At 42.6% G+C, this 24,485-nt stretch overlaps 1 protein-coding gene across 1 annotated transcript; it reads left to right on the top strand.

Annotated features, from left to right (window-relative positions):
* Positions 1-12,188: 12,188 nt before the first annotated feature.
* On the top strand, positions 12,189-13,340 carry LOC145059508 (uncharacterized). Its single transcript, XM_079007354.1, has one exon. It carries the CDS (start codon positions 12,189-12,191, stop codon positions 13,338-13,340), a length of 1,152 nt encoding a protein of 383 aa, XP_078863480.1.
* The last annotated feature ends 11,145 nt before the right edge of the window (positions 13,341-24,485 follow it).

Below are 24,485 nucleotides of genomic sequence, written 5' to 3'. Positions count from 1 at the left end.
TCTCTAGAAAATTTCAAGTTCTTGTAATCATGGAGAAATGGATGATACGTAGGAATGATTTTCAAAGTGAATGCTCATTTGAATATCTTCTTTATAGCTTAACTGTTGGATTGATAAGTGAATGTGATATTGTTGTAAATGGAGAAAAGAATGAAGTTGGAGAATTAATTTGTTGTCCAATTTTTCGAACCAAACATTTGTTTAATCGTTTGATTACAACATATCAAAAGAGACGAAGAAATAGAAGATATGGAGAAGTCATAAAAGGAATTTCTCGTGCCGAATGCAAATATGGAAGCAATAAACTTGAATATTATGCAGATTGTCGTGAAGCTCGGGATGGTGTTCATGATGATGATGATGTTCAAGAAAAAGGAGTTCAATGTGATGTTCTTGATGTTCAAGAAAAAGGAGTTCAAGTTGATTCTCAAGATGAAAAAGTTTTTTGCTCAATTGGAGTTCAAACCGATGATATTTTGTGTTCTTGTGATTCGTTTGAAGGAATGATTCCTTATCGGAAGCCGGTGGTTCAAGAAATTCACAAATATCAAACTCCAAAAGATTTGATTCAAACTCAAAATGTTCATGTTGTTGAAAGTGGGTTTGTTCATGAAGTCAAGTCTTCAAGATGCAAAAAGATGAGAAAGAAAAAGAAGAAGAAGATGAATCGGAAGAACAAGCGGGTTTACTCACAAAAATCGTCATATGTTGTGAAGCCAAAATCCGTGAAATAAATTTGGGTTCCAAAGCAACAATCTCCAAAGGTTGCATTGAATTTGAAGTCCAAACCCAAATGTGTTGGTGGTTCTTTTGAAGATGTTCTTGGATCGTTGAAGAACACGAAGAACACAAAGAACGAGTAGTACATCTCGTATGGTGGGTGGTACAATGTTCGATTTGGAGATTTTCTCATTCCGACAAAAGAACCGAGATCTTCCAAATTTGATTCGGTTGTTGAAAACGGAACTCGATTCGTCAAAAAGGTAACTCAAATTCTCAAATGGATTCCAAAACGTCTATGATTTCGATTCGTATTTTGCGTTTTTCATTTTTGATCGGTTTGCCTCATTGGATCTAAACTCTTTCAACCCCATTGATTGATCCAATTGTTTTTTTTAGGTCAATCCAAAAATCAAAATCATATTCTCATAATTCCAAAATCATTCTCATTCTCAAATTCGTTTACTGTTCATCTAGCCCAACAAAATTAAAATCATGATCGGTCACTGTTCACATTAGAATACTTTGAGCCCAAATTGACAATCAAATCACTGTTCATTATTCACTTTTTCGAAGCCCATTTGTTCCTAATTCGATCAATGTTTAAGCCCAATGATCGTGTTTGTTTCTCGTGAAGTCGATTCAAAAGAAAAGTCAAAATCCAAATCTGCTTTGAAATCGAAATCGATTTCGATGATTAGAAGGTCAGAGTTGAATTTTGTAGACATGAAAATGTTCTGGAAATCGATTGTGATTTGATGTTGATTTTTGATTGAGTAACGAAAACTCGATTGGAAAACTTGATTGGGAAATCGATCGGGTATCAAGGTCGATAGTTAACAGAGACAAACGAAAGCTTGGAGTCTATTATCAATGGTCGATGGTATTTGTCGATGTGCAAAGGATGGATTGAAAAAGCGAAGGCTGATGTTGGTTATTGATTTTGATTTTCGAAGAATCCATGTTCAAAGATTAGTTGATTAGACATTGATTTTGGTCCTGTATTGATAAGAGAAGGTTTTGGGTTGGTGAATGAAAAGCGAAGTGTGATGTTGTCTTCACTGGGTATATCGACATCGTCGATCAATTTTGGTTGATTGTTGAGTCACGAAAACTCGATGAATTGGAGTCGCAATTCATTGTTCTTGAGAAATTAGAACTGAAATCGACTGAAGTTCGAACAAATGAGTAGAACTTGTATGAATTTGTTGAAATCGAATGCTTGAATTTGAGTCTCGTTGCTGAGTAATGAAGGAAGAAGGGTCGGTGTTGGTTTATTGCTTAATATCAACTAGGTTAATCGATTTTTGGAAGTTTACTGTTGATGATTTGGTATTGATTTTGAAGACGGTGTTCAATGTCGATGGTTTTGCCAACAAAGTCTTGAGTTTCTTTCAATACTCAACTGTTAATGGAATGAGATGAATAATCGAAGGTTTTGAATTTGGTTCATTCATTAATTTTGAGAAACGAAGTATGGGAAATCGATGATTTTGAGTTGATACAGATTTAGAATTGGAAGGATTCAATTTTGGAGTTATGGCCGCATTAACGAATTATGTGATTGAAAAATCGAAGTATTGTGGCTCATAGTTGGAACGACTTGGGAATCAGTATTTGATAGATCGATGATTTGGGATGAACTGTAAGGAACGAAGAGTTGTAAGAAACGGGTGATGTTGATTAACGAAGTCTGTGTTTGTGAATGATTCGAAGGGGTGTTTGTTTGGGGTTAATGAACGAAGGGTTAAGCATCGAGTTGGGAACAAAGACTGTAAGAACAGATGATCGACTGGGTTTGATATTCAAATGATCGAAGGACTGATATTTTGATTCAGAGTGATGAAAAACGAAGGGTATATGGATGAATTGAAAAACGAAGAGTTTAGAGTCCAGATTCAAAGGGTACAAAGGTGTTAGGCATCTGAACGAATGGTTAGTGGGTTTTTATTTTCGAAGGGGTCTTTGTACGTGTTCAAGTCTTTGTATGTTTGTTACTTGGTTACTGATTGAAGAAGAAAATCAAAAGTTTCGAATATTACCCCTAAAGTTTCGAAGACTTGGCACAAATGGTCTAATTTCGAAATGGTGACAAAAGTTTTCGAAGAATGACAGAATTTCTCTATTAGCCCCTGCAGTTTTGAAATATTGGCGGAAAATACCCAACTTCGAAATTGGGCAAATTTTCTGAGAAATTGAAGAATGTTCATTTCTGGTCCCTGCAGTTTGTGCAAATTGACGCTTTCTACCCAGATTTGAAAAAGGGGGAGAGTTTTGCATATTTGGCTGTTTTGGACGCAATGGGTCCCTGCAAGTTTCAGAAAGTGACAATTTCTACCCGGATTTTGAAAAATCTTGCAACTTTCACCTGAAAAGTCAAAAAATTTTATAAATTGAAAACTTTTTTGTGCCTTTTTCGTGATTGTTTTTCCGTGCAAGATTTTTGGTGATTCATTTTTGGTACACATCAAGGGGGAGTATTGTGAAGATTATTCCTCGGGCGCTTCTCATCCTTAGTGGGTTTTATAATCATTTTTTGATTATAAAAAGGGGGAGAATGATGGGTGTTCGAAGCTTCTCGGGTTTGTCGAATATTCATTTGCGGATTTGAAGACCGGTGTTACTTCGAGGGGGAGTTTGGTCTTGATCGCGCTAGCTCGTTAGAGATTGAAGTCGGACATCCAATCCTAACTTTGAGGGGGAGAATGTTAGGGTGCAAAGTCATGCTTGGATGTAATGTTTTAGGCTTTCCTCTTTGTATGTGTAAATGGGTTGAGTCTTTCCTATAAATAGGAAGTGAGTGACTCCCATTATGTAAAGGAACCATTTTGGAGTGTTAGACTAGAGAGAGAAATTGTATACAAACCCATTTGTATAATCTTTCTAGATCTAATAAGAGCTTACAAATATTTATTTACTCCTTGTGTTCTTGAATTTGTATGATGAATCACTAGATCTTTTCTAATTCCGCACATGCCATCATAATCAACACCACTACAGAGATTAAATATAATATTTCAATAAAAGAAATTAATTGTAAATAAAATGTCATATTTTGGAGAAAAAAATATTAAAGTTACCATGTACTAAGACTAATGGGTGTGCACTCTACATGACTAAGGTGGCCTCAGCATATACCACTCTGCAGTCTCGATATGGCAAGCTCAACAGACAGATTTGGCATTTGAAGTTTTGAAGATGAGAAAAAAATCTCTTTTTCCACCATCTACTATCTCTTTCTTCCCCCCCTATGTTGATGTGATATATCACATCACCACTCTCCCCCCACCCCCACCCCCACCCCACCAAAAAAAACTATATATATACCCATTGTTTTTTCTTGTATTTAGCAGTTTAATTGCGTTTTAAAATTATATATTAGTATTGTTTTTCTCTATAATACAAAAGTATATTCAGATAATATGGTAATGCAATAAATGTTATTTACTCATTGTCATTATTCAAGTTATACTTATTCTTAGATTTTTTTAAACTAAAATACAAAAGGTGTTGTTGGAAATATAAGAAAGCTCTTTAATTCTTTCGGATGAAATGCCAATTAAGCATATATTTGCAATATATAAAGGCGAGACCAAACAATATTCTAGTTTTTTAATTGGAACACTTAAAAATGCTTCGTCTCTTTGTCATTGTCACTCTATTCTTCCTCCCAACATTTCCCTTCGCTTATTCTATCAATTCTTCTACTAATTGCATTTTAACATATCGATGGCATGTGTCTGTTACTAGTGACCTCCCTGATGATATGATAATTTGTGTCCATGGACCTGATTACCACCAAAAAATTTCCCTTTCTTTTAGGGAATCCATGAGTTGGTATTTTTGTCAACTTGGTCGTGTGTACTACGGTGAAGTCACTTGGGGTTCAAAGAATACAACTGTGGTATTGTACAATGATCACATCAAGAGGTTTGGTGGTCGTTTTAAGTTTGGTATTCAACATTGCTATTGGTTAATAACAACAGATGGATTTTACGTGTCTAGACACAATTCACCGTTTCCTAATTCAGATTGGCATTTCGAAGCACCTTGGAGTTGAATATTGTAATCTTGTTGACTTTATAATAAGTCCGTAATTTTATATAAGCTAGTTAATGTTAACATGAGGTCTTAAATATTAATTTCCATATCATTGATGTTGTTCATATTATCATTATCTCCTGTCCCTGTCCCCGATTAACTCATTGCATTTAAACCAATGCCCTCCCCCCCCCCCCTCTCCCACCCTACTCCTCTTTTTTTTGAGGTGTTCGTTTGAATGGATCGATCCAATCTGATCACAACAAAATAATTCGAATTGATTTAGGTTTTGAAAACATAAATCCTAATAATCCTAAAAAAATTTATATTTGGTCTGACCCAACTAATTTATAATTCGCTTGGTTTTGGCTATTGGGTTTTCTAGATTCAAAATTTTGCAAAGCTGTATATAACTTTATGATTAATGAACTATGTTTGGCGAAATTTAAATTTAAATGTTATTCATATGATCCGATTTTTATGAATTCAGGTAAATGACATAAAAGAAAACCGCTAACTTGCGAATTAAAATGTATACTAATTAACCTTTTTAGTTAGAGAAATTAAATATCCTCCTACATTTTCATCCTAATTATCTTCCTACCCATGTAAAATGGTGACATGTGTCCTATTTGGATAAAATTGTCATTATTTTAATACATTTTTCATCATTTAAATTAGTAGGAGGATATATAGGAAGAAAAATAGGAGAATATTTAATTTCTCTTTTAGTTAAGATGTGACTTCTAATTTAATTTTAAAAGCAATGATAATATATTTATAAGTAACCAAAGACATATATCAAAAGAAAAATATATAAATAAATAAATAAAATATATTATTCCGTTAGTTTAGAATATTTGGTTCTAATTTTAGGAATCAAAACAAATCCAAAATCTAAAATAATAATTGGTTTTTGGTCGAATCCAATCCAAAAATACAAATATTAAAAAAAACATATAATCCAATCCAAATTGTCAATTTGGATGATTTGGTTTTATTCGAATAATGAACAATTCTAGTTTCCGCCATTGACAATGTTCTTGTGAGTGAGCTAGAAAGGTGGTTCACAAAGCCAAGGATCTAGGAAGGATGCCTTATATGCTTGTTGTATGAGTTTATTAAGCTATATGCTAGGGCTGCTTAGCCAGCAATATGGTAGCCTGATTAGGTTATGCTTGGTACTGGTTATTCAATGCACGAATGTTGCTTGCTTTGTGTTTATAGGGGTTCCCGCTAGCTTTAACTAACTAGTAAGTGAATATGTAATAGTATTCATAAGCTAGACAGGGAAAGATGGTAGCGACTTCTTGTGCAGCTGATGGCGGAGAGTAGGTCGGAGAGTGCCCTAGGACAGGCCTAGGTCGAGATTAGTTTGGAAAGTAGTATTAGTAGAAGGGACTTGATGAAGTCGAAGCAATCCATGAGGAAAGTACGGATAGATGTGGAAGGTAGTATGGGCCCGTACTACTGGAAGCAGAGGATTCGTACTCGAATCAAGAAAGGCTAAGATAGAACAAAGAAACTTGGAGAGTGTGTGACACCTCCCGAGAGTATGTATAACCCTGACGTTTATGTATTTACGCGACATGGAGCAGGAGGTTCAGGGTCTGGATTAGGATCAGGATCAAGATCAGGTGCAGGATCTGAGCAGGTTGATGATGGGCTACGCGAGTTCATCGCGTCTGAGATCACGAGAGGTATCCTTGAGGCGACCCCGGTCATTTTAGGGTCGATCAAGGAGGGGATTATTGAGCTGATGGAGGATCACCTCCGGATATTCAGGAGTGACTTGGTGTCCAGCCAGTCGGGTACGCACACACTGTCCTTCAAGGACTTCAGGGGGAGTGGTGCAGCATGGGGCGAAGGACCCCATTGCTGCCAGGAGATGGATTGCAGACGTCGAGTTTGTGCAATTGACGAGCTTCTGTTTGGAGGGTTCGATGGTCCGCTTTGCTGCAGATTGTTTGAGAGATAAAGCTAGGGATTGGTGGGAGTCGGTTGGTGACTCACTGGAGCCCCAGCCATCGAGGCCATGACTTGGTCGGACTTTGTGACCAGGTTCAAGGCTGAGTTTGCACCAGCTGTGGAGCTTCAGCAGCTGGCCTGGGAGTTTCTGGATATGAGACAGACTATAGAGAAAGTGGTGGAGATTACCGCCAAGTTCCAAGAGAGGGATTTGTTGGTACCTCAGTATGTGGGGGATGAGGAGATGCCGAAGACCCACTATCATGACATGTTGAGCGCTGACATTCGAGAGCATGTCAGCTACTCAGCCTGCCCGACCCTGGAGTCTATGATTTCCAGGGTGAGGGAGAGGGAGATTAATTTGGAGCACCTCAGGAAGAGGAAGGCAGAGGCAGAGCAGGTTAATGGGCTTTCGGGAAAGAAAACCAAGGGATCTAACACTAGGTCAAAGGGCCAGCCGAGCCAGAGCCGCTGTAGGAAATGCGGCAGGCAGCATGAGGGATCTTGTAGAGCGGGATCATTAGGCTGATACAAGTGCGGCAAGACGGGGCACTTTGGCAGGGATTGTACTACCCCTGCCCCCACTGTTCAGATGTCAGACCTGATTTGCTTTCATTGCAATCATAGGGGCCATAAAAAGGCCAAGTGCCCCAAGTTGACAGCAGCAGCGACAACGTCAGTGGTGGCACCAACTCCAATGACTACACGGGTTACGGATGGCCGAACGGTCAAGTCAGAGGCTCCAGTGGTGAGAAGTCAAGCTTTCCATTTGACAGTCGAAGAGGCATGCACCGTACCTGATGTGGTGACGGGTATGATCTCTTCTCCTAACTTTTACTATATGTTGCTTGTGATATTGATGTGTTATGTTATATGTTTTGTTTAGGATCGTTCCATGTGAACGGTACCCCAGTTCAGCTGTTGTTTGATTCGGGCGCTACCCGATCATTTATCTCTCTTGCGCTTAGCAAGAGGTTCTCGGAGTCTTCGGGCATGTTAGATTGCCCTCTATAGGTCGAGATTGCGGACGACCGATCAGCTCAAGTAGCAGAGGTTTTCAGGGATTGTGTTTTGTAGTTGTTCGAGGAGCGCTACTTGGTAGACTTGGTTCCCATACCATTGCGGGGGAACAAGGTTATTATAGGTATGGATTGGTTGAGCCCCAACGGGGCAGTGATCGACTGCGCGCAAGAGTGGGTCTGGGTCAGGACCCCAAGAGGAGGAGAGTTGGTAATTCAGGGCGAAAGGCCACAACGTGGACCAGCTTTATGTTCAGCAGCGAGAGCTAGGTGTTATCTCCAGCAGGGGTGCGCATGGTATGTTGCCTATGTCTTGGATACCCGAGGGGCGGGTAAGGCGACAGTGAATGATGTATCGGTGGTACAAGAGTACGCGGATGTATTTCCAGAGGAGCTGCCTGGGATACCTCCGGAGAGGCAGGTAGAGTTCAGGATCGACCTAGTCCCTGGTGTGGCTCTGATAGCCAAGGTACCGTATCGGTTGGCTCCTCCTGAGATGCAGGAGTTGTCTACACAGTTGTAGGAGCTGTTAGACAAAGGATTCATCAGATCGAGTAGTTCACCCTGGGGAGCCCTGATTCTATTTGTGAAGAAGAAGTACGGGTCGCATCGGATGTGTATAGATTACCAGGAGCTAAATAAGGTAACGGTGAAGAACCGTTACCCACTTCCGAGGATTGATGATCTCTTTGACCAGTGATGGCATGCCTAGGGTAACACAACCGAACCGCGTCTAGCCCAAGAGCCAGGCACGCCAACTAAGCTCAGCCCAGCAAGCTCAGCGCCCGCTGGCATCCCCGGGAGAGAAGCGCACAGGCGAAAGGCTCGCGGCCACCAAGAGGCGCTCCTGACTCCACGACAAAAGATACGGTCAGGGGACAAGCAGTAGAATCAGAACAATATCGTCTGAGCCAATGAGAGCGCTCTAACGGTTGAAGGCGCATGACCCTCCAATCAGCGCCTCTGATCCTGTCTCCCCAAAAGCGATCATGTCTGGTACGGCTCAGGCAGGAGCGCTAGGTATAAAAGGATGTGCTCTCAGACCTGCGAGGTAAGTTTTCCAAGCTGTCTAGAGAGAATACTCACACAAACCCTAAAATACCCTCTAACTTGACTGTCGGAGCGTTCTTCTAGGAGCTCCTCCCGGGAAGCGGCTGACGGCCTCTGTTCTTATGATCTTGCAGTGCTATTTAGACGATCGGGAGAAGTTCACGGAAGAAATCAGAGCAAGGTCACATCATTTTGGCGCCATCTGTTTGTGAGAAAAAGAAGACAAACAAAAAGCATGAGAGCAAACATCAATGGCGTCCAACGGCAGCGAGGGACGACCGATTAGTCCCGTACGTCCCATGACGACGTTGGATGAAACACCACCATCTACCATGGTCAACAGGACCATTTTAGGCGATAGGATGTTCTACAGTAATCACTGGAAACGTTCCACAACCACCGCTCTCTCAAGAAGGAACGACTCCGGTAGGGTTGTCCCCGTCTACACAATTTCAGATGCCACCATTCTTTGCACCACCACTGCAGCAGGCACAACAGGCCTAACCAACAACGTTTCCATTGAGCCACGCTTTCAATTTCTCACCATCATTTGCAACACCGTTGTCCTTCCAGATGACAGGTGGACAGATTTCAACAACCTCGTTACCACCACTAGCACAAACCATGATTAGTCACTCACCACCTATCTACCCGATGGCCGGTGCATAGACGGGACCGACGATCCCTGTCAACGGCGGTCTACAATAGCCGGTGATGATCAACCCTATAACCCCTACACACACTTTCTCCGCCAGTTATCCTCTCCAGCTACCATTCCAGCCATACCCCTTTTACGGGCCAAGTCCTGGCTATCATACACCGCCATCACATGGCATGAACCCTCAGTATCAACAGGGAGTGTCGACGGTTCCAGGCCAAGAAAGTTTTCCCCATAGTGTGACGTCTCCGTTTGTCAAAGAGTTGTTGGATTATGAAATACCAAACACGGCAAAGCTCCCGGCGCTCAAAACATACAACGGAACCACCGACCCGGATAGCCACATCGATACGTATGAGTGGACGATGACGTCATTGAAGCTTAACGAGAAGTTCTGGTGCACGTACTTCCTGACGACCCTCGACGGCAACGCTGGCACGTGGTTCAAGAAGTTACAACCGGGTAGCATCTTGAACTTTGCTCAACTCAAGTACCTTTTCCTTATCAACTTCATGCAGCTGCGTAAGTATAAGGGAGATTCTCATTCAATCATAGGTTGTAAATAGAAGGAGGGTGAAACGGTGCGAGAATATTTCACACGGTTCACAAATGCTACACTGGACGTGCCGGGGAACGATGAAGGGCTCATATCCGGCGCCTTTACATGGGGGCTCTTACCAGGCCCTTTGTCACAAAAACTCATGGGAAAGAAGCCCTTAATACAAGCTGAATTAAAGGAAAGGGTAGAGCGGTATCTGCGGCAGTAGGACGGCGAGGCAGCTAAGCAAGCCTAATTGAATGCCATGGCAACCAGACACCACAACCCGGGTCACACGGATTTCCGGGGAGGAAATAGGCACTATGGCCAAACAAGAAGACCGCCGACGCGCTTTCGGCCGTTTGTTAGGGACGACAGACGGGGTCGCCGCCCAGAAGTATACACGGTGTCCGAAAAACAGCAGCCGGCCAAATCACCCAAGAACCGATACTGTGAGTATCACAAAAGTAAGACTCACGATACGCTCAACTGCTCTGTGTTAAAAAAAGAGATGGAGGAGAAGCAACTCAAAGGAGATCTGGTGGAGATAGCGCGAAGCCTACGCGCCAAGTTTGACACTGAAAACGCCAAGAGCACACCTCGTGAAGGAACCCAGCCCAAGGAGATATTCATGATACAAAGTAAGAGAAGCAGGGAAGAGCAATGGGGGGGAGCAGGAGACCGCCAAACCCTCAGCACGCGCACTCAATTTCTCCATACAAGACCCTTGACCAGAGGGATGGAGGGGTGACAATCCGTTGGTGATACAAGCCTCTATCAGGGATGTAACTATACATAGGGTCTATGTCGACACTGGGAGTTCGACAGACATCATATATGAGCACTGCTTCCGGATCCTCCCAGATCGCTAGAAGGATAACTTGCGATCCACGTCCAGGAGGCTAGTAAGGTTCACCGGTCATAGTCTATGGCCATTGGGCACAATCCACCCCCCCCCCCCCTGACCATTACTAGTCACGATAAGCAGCGGAAGAAAACCGCCTTGATAGATTTCGTGGTTGTTCGACATTCAGCGGAACACAACATCATTCTAGGAAGAACAGCTATTTTAAAGTTGGGGGCAGTACCGTCAACCATGCATGGGATCATGAAGTTCAATACCCCAACGGGCGCGGCTACGGTGCTGGCCACTCCACCCAAAGAATTGCAATGCTATACAGTTATGAAGCCAACAGAAATAACCAAGGAGACCAAGAGGCCCAAAAACGACCTCGGAAATGGAAGGAAGTGATCAACGAAAGATACCTTGACCATCCAGTCAGCATTGGATGCGATCTCCCAAGCCACACAAGACGAGTGCTGGTCGACTTGCTTAAACAATACAAGCATGTGTTTACATGGACTCCTACGGATATGGTGTGAGTAGAAAGGAAGATCATCAAGCATAAACTCGTAATTAAACCAGGCGCTAAAGAGGTTAAGCAAAAAAAAGAGAGTTCAAGGAGGAGACCATAACAGGGCAATCAATGCAGAAGTAGCCAAACTGGAAGGAGCCAGGATAGTGCGAGAAGCAATATTTCCAACATGGATCGCGAACTCGGTCATGGTCCGCAAGAAAGACGGGTCGTGGCGTATGTGCATAGACTTTTCAGAATTAAATAAGGCGTGCCCTAAAGATTGTTACCCTCTCCCGGAGATTGATCAGAAAGTGGAATCGTTACAAGGATTCAAGCTAAAGTGCTTTTTGGACGCATATTAGGGGTACCACCAGACTCTGATGAACAAAGAAGATGAGGAGAAGACAACCTTCTACACGGACGACAGAACCTTTTGCTACACTAAGATTCCTTTCGGTTTAAAGAACGCAGGGGCCACATATCAGCGCCCAGTCGACTCAATATTTGCGAAGCAAATCGGGAGAAACATCGAAGTATATGTGGACGACATGGTGATTAAGAGCCCGCATGAAGACAAAATGTTACAGGATATTGAGGAGACTTTCCGAACCCTAGAGGCGGTAAAAATGAAGCTGATCCCAGCCAAGTGTACATTTGGGATAGAAGAAGGGCAGTTCTTGGGGTACTACGTCACCAAACAAGGAATCTAGCCCAGCCCGACCAAGTTCGATGAATTCATTGAGACACCGACGCCGAGCTCCCTCAGAGATGCTCAGGGTCTGAATGGAAAACTCACAACCCTAAGCAGGTTCATTTTGAAATCCGCTAACAAGGCCATGCCGTTACTCCTCACATTGAAGGGGTGTATTGAGAAAAGCAATTTCCAGTGGACGGATGAAGCAGAAAAGGTGCTCCAAAGAATCAAGGAAGCACTACATGAATTACCCACGCTGGCCAACCCCATCCATGGAGAGATGCTACAGGTGTATCTCTCGACATCAGGCGAAGCAATATCTTCAGTACTAACGGTAGAAAGGGAAGGGGAACAGAAGCTGGTATACTTCGTTAGTAGGGCGCTGCAAGGACCGAAACTCAACTATCCCACGTTAGAAAGGCTGGTCTTGACGCTCATCTATGCGGAACGACGACTAAGACGATACTTTCAGGCACACCAGATCGAGGTGCTCACGAGTTACCCCATCAAACAGATACTACTCAAGTTGGAGACGTCGGGCCGACTGGCGAAGTGGGCAATCGAACTAGGAGAACACGACATAAATTACCGCCCAAGGATGAGTATCAAGGGACAAGCGCTAGCTGACTTCTTACTAGAAAATTCAGACGGAGGGGACCCAACCAAAGAGAAAGTGTGGGCAGTTGAGGAGGCCCCAGCTGACAACATCTCATGGACTTTGTATACGGACGGGGCATCCAACAAGGAAGGCTCAGGGGCGGGGCTGATTCTGACCAGCCCGGAAGGAGAAGAGGTAACCTACACCCTTCGTTTTGATTTTCATACGTCAAACAATGAAGCGGAGTACGAAGTGCTACTCTCAAGATTGCGTCTAGCCAAGAAGATGGGCGCAAAAGTTATAACAGCCCTAACCGACTTGAGGCTAGCAGCAAACCAAGTCAATGGGAGCTTCGAGGTGAGAGATCAAAGGATGGGAAAGTATGTAAAGATGGTAATGCAATTGGTAGGACTATTCGAGCGGTTCACACTCAAGCAGATACCTAGGAGTGAAAACAAAAGGGCCAACGCCTTAAGTAAGTTGGCATCCACATGCTTCGACCATCTGTCGAAGAAGGTCCTAGTGGAGGTACTTCGCGAAAGAAGTATAAATGAGCAGCAGATGAACGCCTTATCTCTAGCCGGAACCACGTGGATGACATCGTTCCGGGAGTACTTACAGAGAGGGGTGCTACCAGACGACCATGGGGAGGCTAGGAAGATACGTATAAAAAGCGCCTTTGTATGCAATGGTTAACGGGGAGTTGTACAAGAAAGGGTTTACGGCCCCATGGCTAAAGTGTGTGGACCAAGCCAAAGGAAAAGAGATGTTACAAGAAGCACACTCAGGCTAGGTAGGCGCACACGAAGGGGCGCAAGCTTTAACGGGCAAGGTATTGCGTATGGGGGTGTACTGGCCAACGATACAGCAAGATGCGATAGAAATGACCAGGAAATGTGGGGATTGCCAGACTTACGCCCCAGTCCAAGTGAGCCCCCCGGAACCGTTGCAGAGCATATCCGGCCCATGGCCAATCTACCAGTGGGGCATAGATATAGTGGCCCATTCCCAGAAGCACCAGGAAAGCTAAAGTATATGGTGGTGGCCGTAAACTACTTCACAAAATGGATTGAAGCAAAGCCATTGGCGTGCATATCGGGGAGACACATGATAAAATTCGTACGGAAGAACATCATGACAAGATTTAGCACCCCTAAAGTCCTTGTCAGTGATAACGGCCTACAATTCGATGAGAACCCATTCAAAGAGTGGTGCACCACAAAAGGTATAAACCAACGTTTCACATCGGTAGCACACCCGCAAGCGAATGGACAGACAGAGGTGTCCGATCGAACCATTGTGAATGGAATCAAGAAGAGGCTGGGCAAGGAAAAAGGGAATTGGGCGGAGGAGATACCGACGGTACTATGGTCGTACAGAACCACACCACGAACAAGTACGAAGGAAACACCCTTCAGTCTGACGTACGGGACAAAGGCCATGCTTCCCATGTAGGTGGCAGTGAGCACACTAAGGGTGACCAACAAGGACGAGGAAAGCAACGCTCAAAACCTAAGGATAAGTTTGGACGTCCCAGAGGAAAAGCGTGAAAAATGTGGAATGCATGAAGCCGCATAAAAGCACGCGACAGAAAGGTATTACTACCAAAGAGTAAAGGAAAAAGCGTTTAGAGTTGGTGAAAACATTTTAAGAAAAAATGAGGCAAGTTGAGCCCAACCCCAAGGCAAGCTGCGCCCAACCTGTGAGGGCCCTTATAGAGTCGCAGAGGCAAGCAGGAATGGCGCATATGTGTTAGAAACAATGGAAGGAAAGCAGATTCCAAGAACGTGGAATGCTAGGAACTTGAAGAAGTATTTCTTTTAAACAAAGAAGGAAGGGTCGCGACCCCAGCCGACCAATGTGTTGCTTAGTCTAGCACATCCCAAAGTACTTAAAGTACATGTATTCATGCTTAGTGACATGAGTTTAATACTTAGTGTATTTTTTTCCCGCGGTCAATGTAAAATGATAATGCAATTGCTGATCTTTGATACTTAGTGTATTAATATATAACGACCGAGTTTTCACATGCAAAGCTCAAATCGTTGGGTGTCAAGAGTGCCCAATACTGACACTTAGTGTGTCTACGAAAGCATGGGCAAAATGAAATGCCTAGAACATCAGAGTGCCACGTCTTACAGACGATGAATAATAAACAGGCAGGCCAAACAATAAGCAAAGCAAAAAAAAAAAACAATGAGATAATGCTTAGAGCATACAAAATACACACCCAAGAAATAAAACATTTTTTGTCCAAACATTGCGAAAGCCAAAACATTAAAACCAACAAAGTAAAGAAATTTTTTCACACCCCAGGAGGGGTAGCACACGATGCCTGAGCACCTTCACCTTCACCAACATCCTTCCCATCGACCATAGCCACTTCACCAACACTGTCATCACCAATGCTTGCTCCAATCCTGTGACCACCTTCACCACCAGCCTCGCTATCTTTAGAATTTTCCCCTGCACCAACCCCAACTACCAGCATAATCTCCTGACCCACCACACTTTCTGGGGTACTCTCAGAATCGCCAAAAGAACACAACTCTCGAAGACCCTCAATACCTAACTCCCCCAAACCCAACAAAGATGCATAATCCATACTGGCAAAAGACAAAAGAGCATCATTTACACTAACCACAGGACCAGCCAAGGAAGCACCAGCAGCCACACCCTCACCACCAACAGAAGCCTTCTCAAGAGATTCAGCCCCAGCCACAAATGCAACGTGGTGGATAAGCCTTATGGCATTGGTAAAATCGGGATGCTCAATCAGCTTATCAACAATACAAACAACACCAACACGCACTAGCCAATCCAGGTCCCAACGAGAAGCATCCACATCCGACTGAAGCGACGATACAAGCTTATCACGATCAGCGGCATCACGCTCGAGACTCTCTACCTGAATCAGCAAACCCTCATTCATCTGCGTGATGGAATCAACCTTGGCCTCCAACGCAACTCTGGCATCATCAAGGATGTTTTTCTCAGAAGCTAACAACTCGCACTTCATCTTAGAAACACGGAGATCATCACCAAGCTTGACCAGATGGCGCTCCAGACCCGCTACACGCGATCCACAGGCGGCGTGTGCAGTCTCCATCTCGCCAAGGGAATGGATGCACCTGGAACCTGCAACAAGATAAAACATGGCCTGCGCGGCAGCATAGGCCATATTATGAGCAAGGGCGGCGTTACCCATCGCCTCCATATCTCCACCTACAGCCGGAGGAAAGCCGTGTTGTGAAAAGTCCAGAGCATTGGCGCACACAGAGAGTCGAGATTCATTACGAAGATCCCAAGGCGGAATGAAAATGGTAGATTCGGAGACACCATCTCCAGGACGACCACCCTTGGAGACTACAGCTTGTCCTGGGGCACCAGAGCCTTGTGCAGGGAAAAGCTTTGAAGGAGCAAACGGAACATTTGGAGAAGGAATAGAAGAGAAGTCTGAAATCACAGGCTATTCAGTCGCCCTGTTGACCCCTTTGGACTGTTGCGCGTCGTCATCAGGGATCACCACCACACCGGTGCGCCTAGTATGTATACGTTTGGCAACAGTGGGCGCGCCAGTAACCGGATCACCCATGGCATGTACAACTTTTCGTTTCACCTGCGTCCGCCGTACATCAGCAATGATCCCCTGCTTGATGTCTTCACTATCCTCCATGGAGGAGGAGGGAACGCCACCTAGGGGCATGACAGCGGATATGGGACGAGCATGCAGCGGATTCTCCTCAGATGCCGATGAACTTGCCGGAGGAACGGGAGGGGCAGTGGTTAGAGCAAGTAGATCCATCCGGCGAGGCAGGGGAAGCCAATCGAGCAAATCCACCTCGCGAAACTCCAGTTTGCCCCGATAACGTTTTTGCTGCACCTCATCCATAGAAAAAGAAGACTCAGCACCTAGGGAAAATAGAACAAAATAAATAACAGAGGAGCAATAGGGAGATAAAAAGGACCCAAGGGATACAGCACTCACCATCAAGAGGGACTCATCCCCACCCCAGAAAGAAGCGCCTTAGAGTAATCTTCAGCAGATACCTGCACACCCTTCAAGTAGTCGGCGACACCTTGGTTGTGGGGAAAGAGTTTAGGGATGGTATCGGCGTAAACATTGGCATGATAGCGGCCACTCCCAACCAGCTCCTGATTCACCCACAACCATTTATCCTGCCAATTTTTGGGGGTACGCCCGTCGGGGATTAAAACGTGTCCCCCTCGCCGGACCGAGAAAGTGCATTTATCTCCAGTAACACAGAACCGGAAGAAAAACTTGCAGACGAAGTAATCCGGAAGGTACCCATTGGCCCAACAGATCATTTCAAATGCAACCACTTTGTTAACTGCATTGGGAGTCAACATCTGAAGGCTGCAACCATCTTTCTGGAGGACCTCCTCCTGGAAATCTGTTAGTGGAAAGTGTATACTGACGTCTAGGGTTTTCAGATAAACCCCAATCTTACCAGGGGAGGAGAAGAGATGCTAGAACCAGGAGAGGGAAACTCCACACCCTCCAAAGAGTACAAACCATAAGTGATCACCAAATGACGATACTCGGCGGCGGACGGAACGATTCTGTGAAGGTTTGCCATGAACGAAAAGGGAATATGAATGCAAAAAGGGAAAACAAGAACAGATCAGGCAAGAGAAATTGTGCAGAGACCCTTAATAAGGAAGTGGAAGAGGCGGGACACTTAAATGTCTGGCACAATGACATAACTGTCGGTCATATCTCGCAGTCACGTCGCCATTAAAGGCGGAGTAGCGGATTAAGAAAAACCAATATGCGTCAGTTAGTTAAGCCCAGAACGTCGTAACTAGCGTTGCAACGCTACGGCTACTGGACTGGGGGACTTGATGGCGGGCCTAGGGCCGCACAGTAGAACCGCGTCTAGCCCAAGAGCTGGGCATGCCAACTAAGCTCAGCCTAGCAGGCTCAGCGCCCGCTGGCATCCCCGGGAGCGAAGCGCACAGGCGAAACGCTCGCGCCTGCCAAGAGGCACTCCTGACTCCACGACAAAAGATATGGTCAGGGGACAAGCAGTAGAATCAGAGCATTATCGTCTGAGCCAATGAGAGTGCTCTAACAGTTGAAGGCGCATGACCCTCCAATCAGCGCCTCTGATCCTGTCTGGTACGGCTCAAGCAGGAGCGCTAGGTATAAAAGGATGTGCTCTCAGACCTGCGAGGTAAGTTCTCCAAGCTGTCTAGAGAGAATAATCACACAAACCCTAATACCCTCTAACATGACCTTCGGAGCGTTCTTCCGGGAGCTCCTCCCGGGAAGCGGCTGACGGCCTATGTTCTTGTGATCTTGCAGTGTTAATTAGACGATCGAGAGAAGTTCACGGAAGAAATCAGAGCAAGGTCGCATCAACCAGCTTCAGGGAGCATCTTGGTTCTCCAAGATCGATCTGTGTTCAGGTTATCATCAGATGAGGGTCAAAGAGGAGGATGTGTAGAAGACTGCTTTTTAGACGTGATATGGTCACTATGAGTTCGTGGTGATGCCTTTCGAGATCACCAATGCTCCCGCCGCGTTCATAGATCTCATGAACTACGTGTGCAGATGAATGTTGGATTGGTCTGTGATAGTTTTCGTTGATGACATCTTGGTTTATTCCAAGACGTAGGAGCAGCATGAGGAGCAATGAGGACCACAAACTCTGGGGAGGGAGAGCTTGTATGCCAAGTTCTCCAAGTGCGAGTTTTGGTTGCGCGAGGTGCAGTTTCTTGGGCACCTTGTCAACCAGAACGGGATTTTGGTCGACCCGATCAAGGTGGAGACCGTGATGAGGTGGGAGGTTCTGAGGTCTCCATCTGAGATTTGGAGCTTCCTAAGACTGGCAGGTTACTATCGGAGATTCATTCAGGCTTATCCAAGATAGTCGTGCCTTTGACCCGGTTGAGAAGGAAAGTCGTGGTCTTTCGCGAGGGGCCTGAGCAGTAGGCCGCATTTGAGACGCTGAGACAGAGATTGTGCGAGGCGCCGATCTTAGCCCTGCCGGAGGGCGTGGATTATTTTGTGGTGTATTGTGATGCGTCCATCTAAGTTTTGGGCGCGATGTTGATGCAGAGGGGGCATGTTATCGCCAACGCTTCGAGGCATCTAAAGCCTCATGAGGCAAACTATCCAACACATGACTTGGAGTTGGGGGCAGTTGTTTTCGCCCTCAAGATTTGGTGTCATTATCTCTATGGGGTCCACTGTACTATTTACACAGACCATAAGAGTTTGAGGTACCTCATGAATCAACCAAATCTGAATATGAGGGAGTGTCGATGGCTAGATGTGGTGAAGGATTACGAATGTGAAATCCTCTACCACCCGTGGAAGGCTAATGTCGTGGCTGATGCGCTTAGCCGTAAGGCAAGGCTGATCAGAGATATTTGCATGAGGATGACCGTGGTGACTACGCTGTTGGAGCGGATCCGAGAGGCCCAACTGTAGGCCATGAGGAGGAACATCATAAGAGTGAGCGTATTGTAGTTCAGGTTTCCTCCTTCGAATATAACAGTCGTGGATTGTTGACTCTACATTGTAGGGTGTGGTTCCCATATCATGGAGGTGTGCGCCAGGTATTAATGGAGGAGGCGCACAATTCCAGGTTTTCTATCCATCCCGGGGCGACAAAGATGTACAGGGAAATCGATATTAACATATAATTAGGTTTAAGATATTACCTTGATTGTTATGTAGCAATAACAATCCCAATTCCTCCTTGAATTGACTTTGGAAGGCTTAGAGTCACAAGTGTCACTCCTCTAATGGCTTACAAACACCAAGAGCAAATGGAGAAGGTATAAAGAGAGAGGAGAGAGGTAGGAATTTGTCCTTAGGACCTCTTGAGAAGGCTTAGACGAATTCATGAGCCTTAGGGGGTTTATATAGGTGTAAAGATTAGGGTTTTAGTCCTTATCCTTATCTAGTTACTTGCCCACCAAGCAACCTTAAGATAAGTCTTAGAAACCCTTATCCTAGTCGAATTCTAAGGCATTATCACCTTAAATTTGTTCACCCTATATTTAAGATAATCCTTACCTTATTTTGTAACTATCACATAATTACAATTCAGCCCCTCTAGTTTAATTAATTACACTTGATCACAAAATGAATTCTTAATTAATTATTGACCAATATTAATTAAACAAATATGATTTCTCCTTTAATATATTATTATTATAACATATTAATAAATCATAATAAACTCTCTCTCTTTATTTATTTCTCCAATCAAGTTGCTTAGGTGAAGGCAACCCAAAAGGATCATGCACCATCGGGTCAAGTACATACCAAAATAGTTATGGACTTAGACACTAATCCAACAGTCTCCCACTTGGATAAGTCTAACAACTATTCTGCGTATGACTTCGGATCTTGATCTGCAATCGTAGCTTTCCAAAGCTGCTGTCAACTCTGATCATATCAAATACGTGTGTCCTTAGATAAGGGATCATATATTCCTCCATTCTAGGTATCATATGAGATATGATTTCAAATCATTCTCTTTGTACTATATCTCGATTTCTGATTTATGACGACAGACTAATTGAACAAATCAAATTAGCCCTAGCCCGGCCGAGCATTTACGTTTGTCATCACTAAACCATCGAGGGGCCCAAAGATATCGCTTTTATCCTACTTTGGATAAAAGGAACGGATAAACTTTGATACAATGCTTGCTTGCACTCACTCACCGAATCACACACAACAATATGTTTTATAACACCAAGTTACTACTGCGTTTACATATTATCAAGGTGCAACCGATTTGCAAGATACAACTCACACATCTCGGTTTCAAGAATATAAGATGTTATCGTCTCACCAATCACTCGTGATACAATCCATGGAGTGATCCAAGTGAGTGTGGGTTTGATCCAATGCTCAAATCATATTCATAAGCACTCATGAACGTTGCAGCAAACATTTGCTTAGGTCTAATACTTTTCTAGACAATCCACACACCAATTCACGACAGTCTTCATTCATATCTACTTCCAACATATGAACGACTGTGGCCCGTTCGAATAATTCGATTATTCTTAATAAACTCAATTATTCTGGAAGTCAAAACATGCAAATGTGAAACACAAGAATAATACTAATCCCATATGGCCTCGAACCTTTGAGTATAAATAAAACACCTTTTATTTATCACCATATCGATTACTCATTATTTGTTGTTTCGAGTAATCAACTTCTTACTTGAATTCCAACACTTGTCCCATGCTCCTAGCATGCACACAATGTTTACCTATGGTTCTTACTTTGTGAAATAGATCATATTGAACACATTTCCAATCCTTCTCATTTCACAACTCCAAATCCGTTTTTCATAAGTTAAAGAATATCAAATTCTTGTTACTTATAGAATATGCTAGATTCTAACATTCTATGCAACTATCCTTTCGTAATGTCACTGCACCAAAGTCACAAAGACTATTGCCAATGATATTACAAAGTCTTCTATCGGAGATTGTTACAAGACAATTCCTTAGATATGATGTCTCTCACTCAAAGAACATTCCTTTGAACATCCTTTTGCATAAAAGTATCTAATCTAGACATAGATTTTCAATATTCAATTCCCAATATGAACACGCTTCCATATTTTCCATGTGACAACTCATTCTTAATAGAATCTTATCTATTCGTAATGATGTCGATATGGTCCATCCAATATGGACACATTTCCATATTTTCCATATGACAACTCATTCTTAATAGAATCTTTTCTATTCATAATAATTTCGATATGGTCCATCCAATACCATGCTTCCAACTACTCACAAGCGACCAATCCTTGTCGAACTTTGGATTGTCCTTTGATAGTTGTTTAATTATTTTAGTCAAAAACAATTCTAGTCCTTTTTCCCTCTAAATGCGCTATACATTTGGAAATTTTAGAATGGTCAAACATTAAAGCATTTGCAATCAATCCTATACTCGAAGCGTATAGGACACGACGCATAATGTTTTATTTGCTATGTTCTCAAAATTCGAATTGTGAAGAGGAATGCCTTAATCATAATCGAAATTTTAAGAACACACTATGTACCTTTGACTAAGTTTATTAACATTTCTCAACCTAATCCTTTAGATTTGAAATGAAGCATAATATTCTCTCCCTTAATTATAGCAAAACAACTATTCCTTCCTTACGACTTTACAAAGAATGACTCTTGTTTTCTATAATTAATATTGCTAACTTGCAATACTTTCCTTAATAATCATACAATCATAACGTTTATGCTCCCACTATCATGATGATTATTATAAAACATAACACTTATGCTCCCACTAGCTTCGACATGTATTCATAAACATCTTAACTTTCAGAAAAACAATGCGAATTGAATTTCTTAAGTTCATGTTTCTAATACTTAGTGCTTTGATAATCTTTTATCAAGGCTTCTTGAACTTATACACCTTTGCCTTCGATAGTTCATATGTGTGTGTAAACAATTGCCAAACCTTACAATTCAAATTATGGAAAGGGATGTCGTAACCATAATCGAATTTGAGAATGCAATTTTACAGTCACTATCTTCTTAAAATCTTTCTTAGTGAAAGCATTTCCTCATAATCATTTTCATGAAGGAGGAAATCTTATGACACTTAGATTTGAGCGGTGTATGTGTTCCTATCCATGTGAATTTGTTAAAACCAAAGTTTACGATAAATTCAAACTCATATGGACCGAACTTTCTTAATCTTGATTTCTTGCCTTTATGGTAGCACAGCTGCCCACCATGTCTTCCAAGTAGTTAAGCAGCTCACCTTTTCTTATCAATGTACTTTCCATTGATCAAGGTCCTTGCCTTTTATGCATTCAAATGAGAACTCATAGGACTCACATGCATAATTAACTCGATTGGATTGGCACAGAAATAATGTCAGAATGATAGGTTGTAAACCTTAACTCGTGTGCTAGTGATGATCGATAAGGTTTATTTGATTTGTTCTTGAAACCTTTCAAGACCATTAAGACTCCCACTGACTCTTAGACATATAAGATTCTCTTGTCAAAACATTTCTTGACAAACAAATATTCAAGAGTTAGTGTAGCTTTTATCAAAACTCTTCATAAATTGGTCCTAGTTGGTCTTTGTCTTATCTAAGACATCACAACTTACCACATTTAATGAATGTTTTAAACCTTCTTAATACTTTTTCACTCATTGTCACAATCTTAGCTCTAAGACTTGTTTTGGAACTAAGTATGATTGACTTCTTGATTTGACTATTTCTTCAATCTTTGATTCCTCTTCTTGGACATACAATTGTACCAAGACTCACTTAGAGGATCAATTGAGATATGGTTCTTAATCATTAAGACCTATCATAAAGCATAAAAGGTACTCTCCCTTCTTCTTAGAATGGAGAAACTTTTATCTCTCTGCCTACTTGATTCTTGTTATTCGTTCTACTATTGATTTAAACTTTTTCAATCAATTCAGAATTACACTTAATCTTATAAGTATAATCATATTTACTAAACCTTTAGTAAATCATGACGAATATCTCGTTACTCTTATGGTGGACTTTGATCAACACACAACTTTGTGTACTCGATCTCCTAGTCCTTCACTTGACACTTTGTCAATGAATTAGTCTAATTTCCAAATACGAAATTTCTCATTCATCGTGCATCCACGTTGCATGATTCCAAGTTTCTGTCCAATTGAAACTTGGGCGATGAGAAACTCTCCCTATTTGGTAAATTCTCGACTTTCCAGAACATAATAAGAACCAAATCCATTATTGCTAATAATAGAAACATTTTAACATCAATTTTTCATACACGCCATTGTAAGGATAAATAAATAATAATTTTAAATCAAAATTTATTTTATTGCGGAAAAATTTGTCCTTACAATGCAACTCATTGAAAAACTTATGCTAATACATCTTTCTTAGCAATCTAATTCTAACTCTAAGTAGTAGCTCAAGAATCTAATCTTCGAGAAATGCGATCCATTCCTTCACGGTTAGATTCTGCTCACTTCTTCCCTTGAGCTTTCTTTCTTTTCTTCGATCCTACAAAACATCAATTGTAATCTTATCACATTATGTATTCAGAATCTAGAATGAAGCTTAAAAGAGTTAGTCAATGGATTTTACCTAAATTAGAGCCATACTTTTCGACTCTCCCATCTCTTAGATCTCTTAGGTAAATGGGGCAGCTTTGTCTCCAATTCCCTTTCTCTTGGCAATAAAAGCAAATTGACTCTTTTGGAGCATGACATGGAACTACTTCAGACATTGTCTTTCTCTTGTGATCAAACTTTTCGATCATAGCATGTCTTTCGTTGCCATTGTCTATATCCATAGAGGTCTCGAAGGCAGATTCACCAATCAACTTTGCTTTCCTATTGCGCCAAATCATTGCTGATTCAGCCGCAATAAGCATATAGGTGAGATCTATAAGGGTCACGTCGTAGTTCATCATATAGTACTCTCTTACGAACTCACTATATGAGTTGGGAAGTGACTGAAGAACCCAATCAACAGCCATTTCCTCACAGACAACGGATCCCAACATTCTTAACCTATCAATGTGTGACTTCATCCCTAGGACGTGTGCACACACGGACTTTCCTTCTTTATGTTTACTTGCCAAAAGGGCTTGAGTGATCTTGAACTTTTCAAGCCTTTGAACTTGTGGGTTAGGGAGAATAATTGGAGGAAGTAGAGGAAGTGAAGCATGATTTCTTGTTCCTCGATCGAATCGTGGAATATCATCTTCATGTGGAATGCGTGTTCCACGGGATTTGAGAAGACCATAGTTGTCGAACTTTGACATCTACAAAACGGGAGAAAAACGA

This window comes from Lactuca serriola, chromosome 6, assembly GCF_051521515.1.
Source record: "Lactuca serriola cultivar US96UC23 chromosome 6, Lser_US96UC23_V15, whole genome shotgun sequence".
Classification (NCBI taxonomy): Eukaryota; Viridiplantae; Streptophyta; class Magnoliopsida; order Asterales; family Asteraceae; genus Lactuca; species Lactuca serriola.
This window is presented reverse-complemented; position numbering and strand designations above follow the sequence as displayed.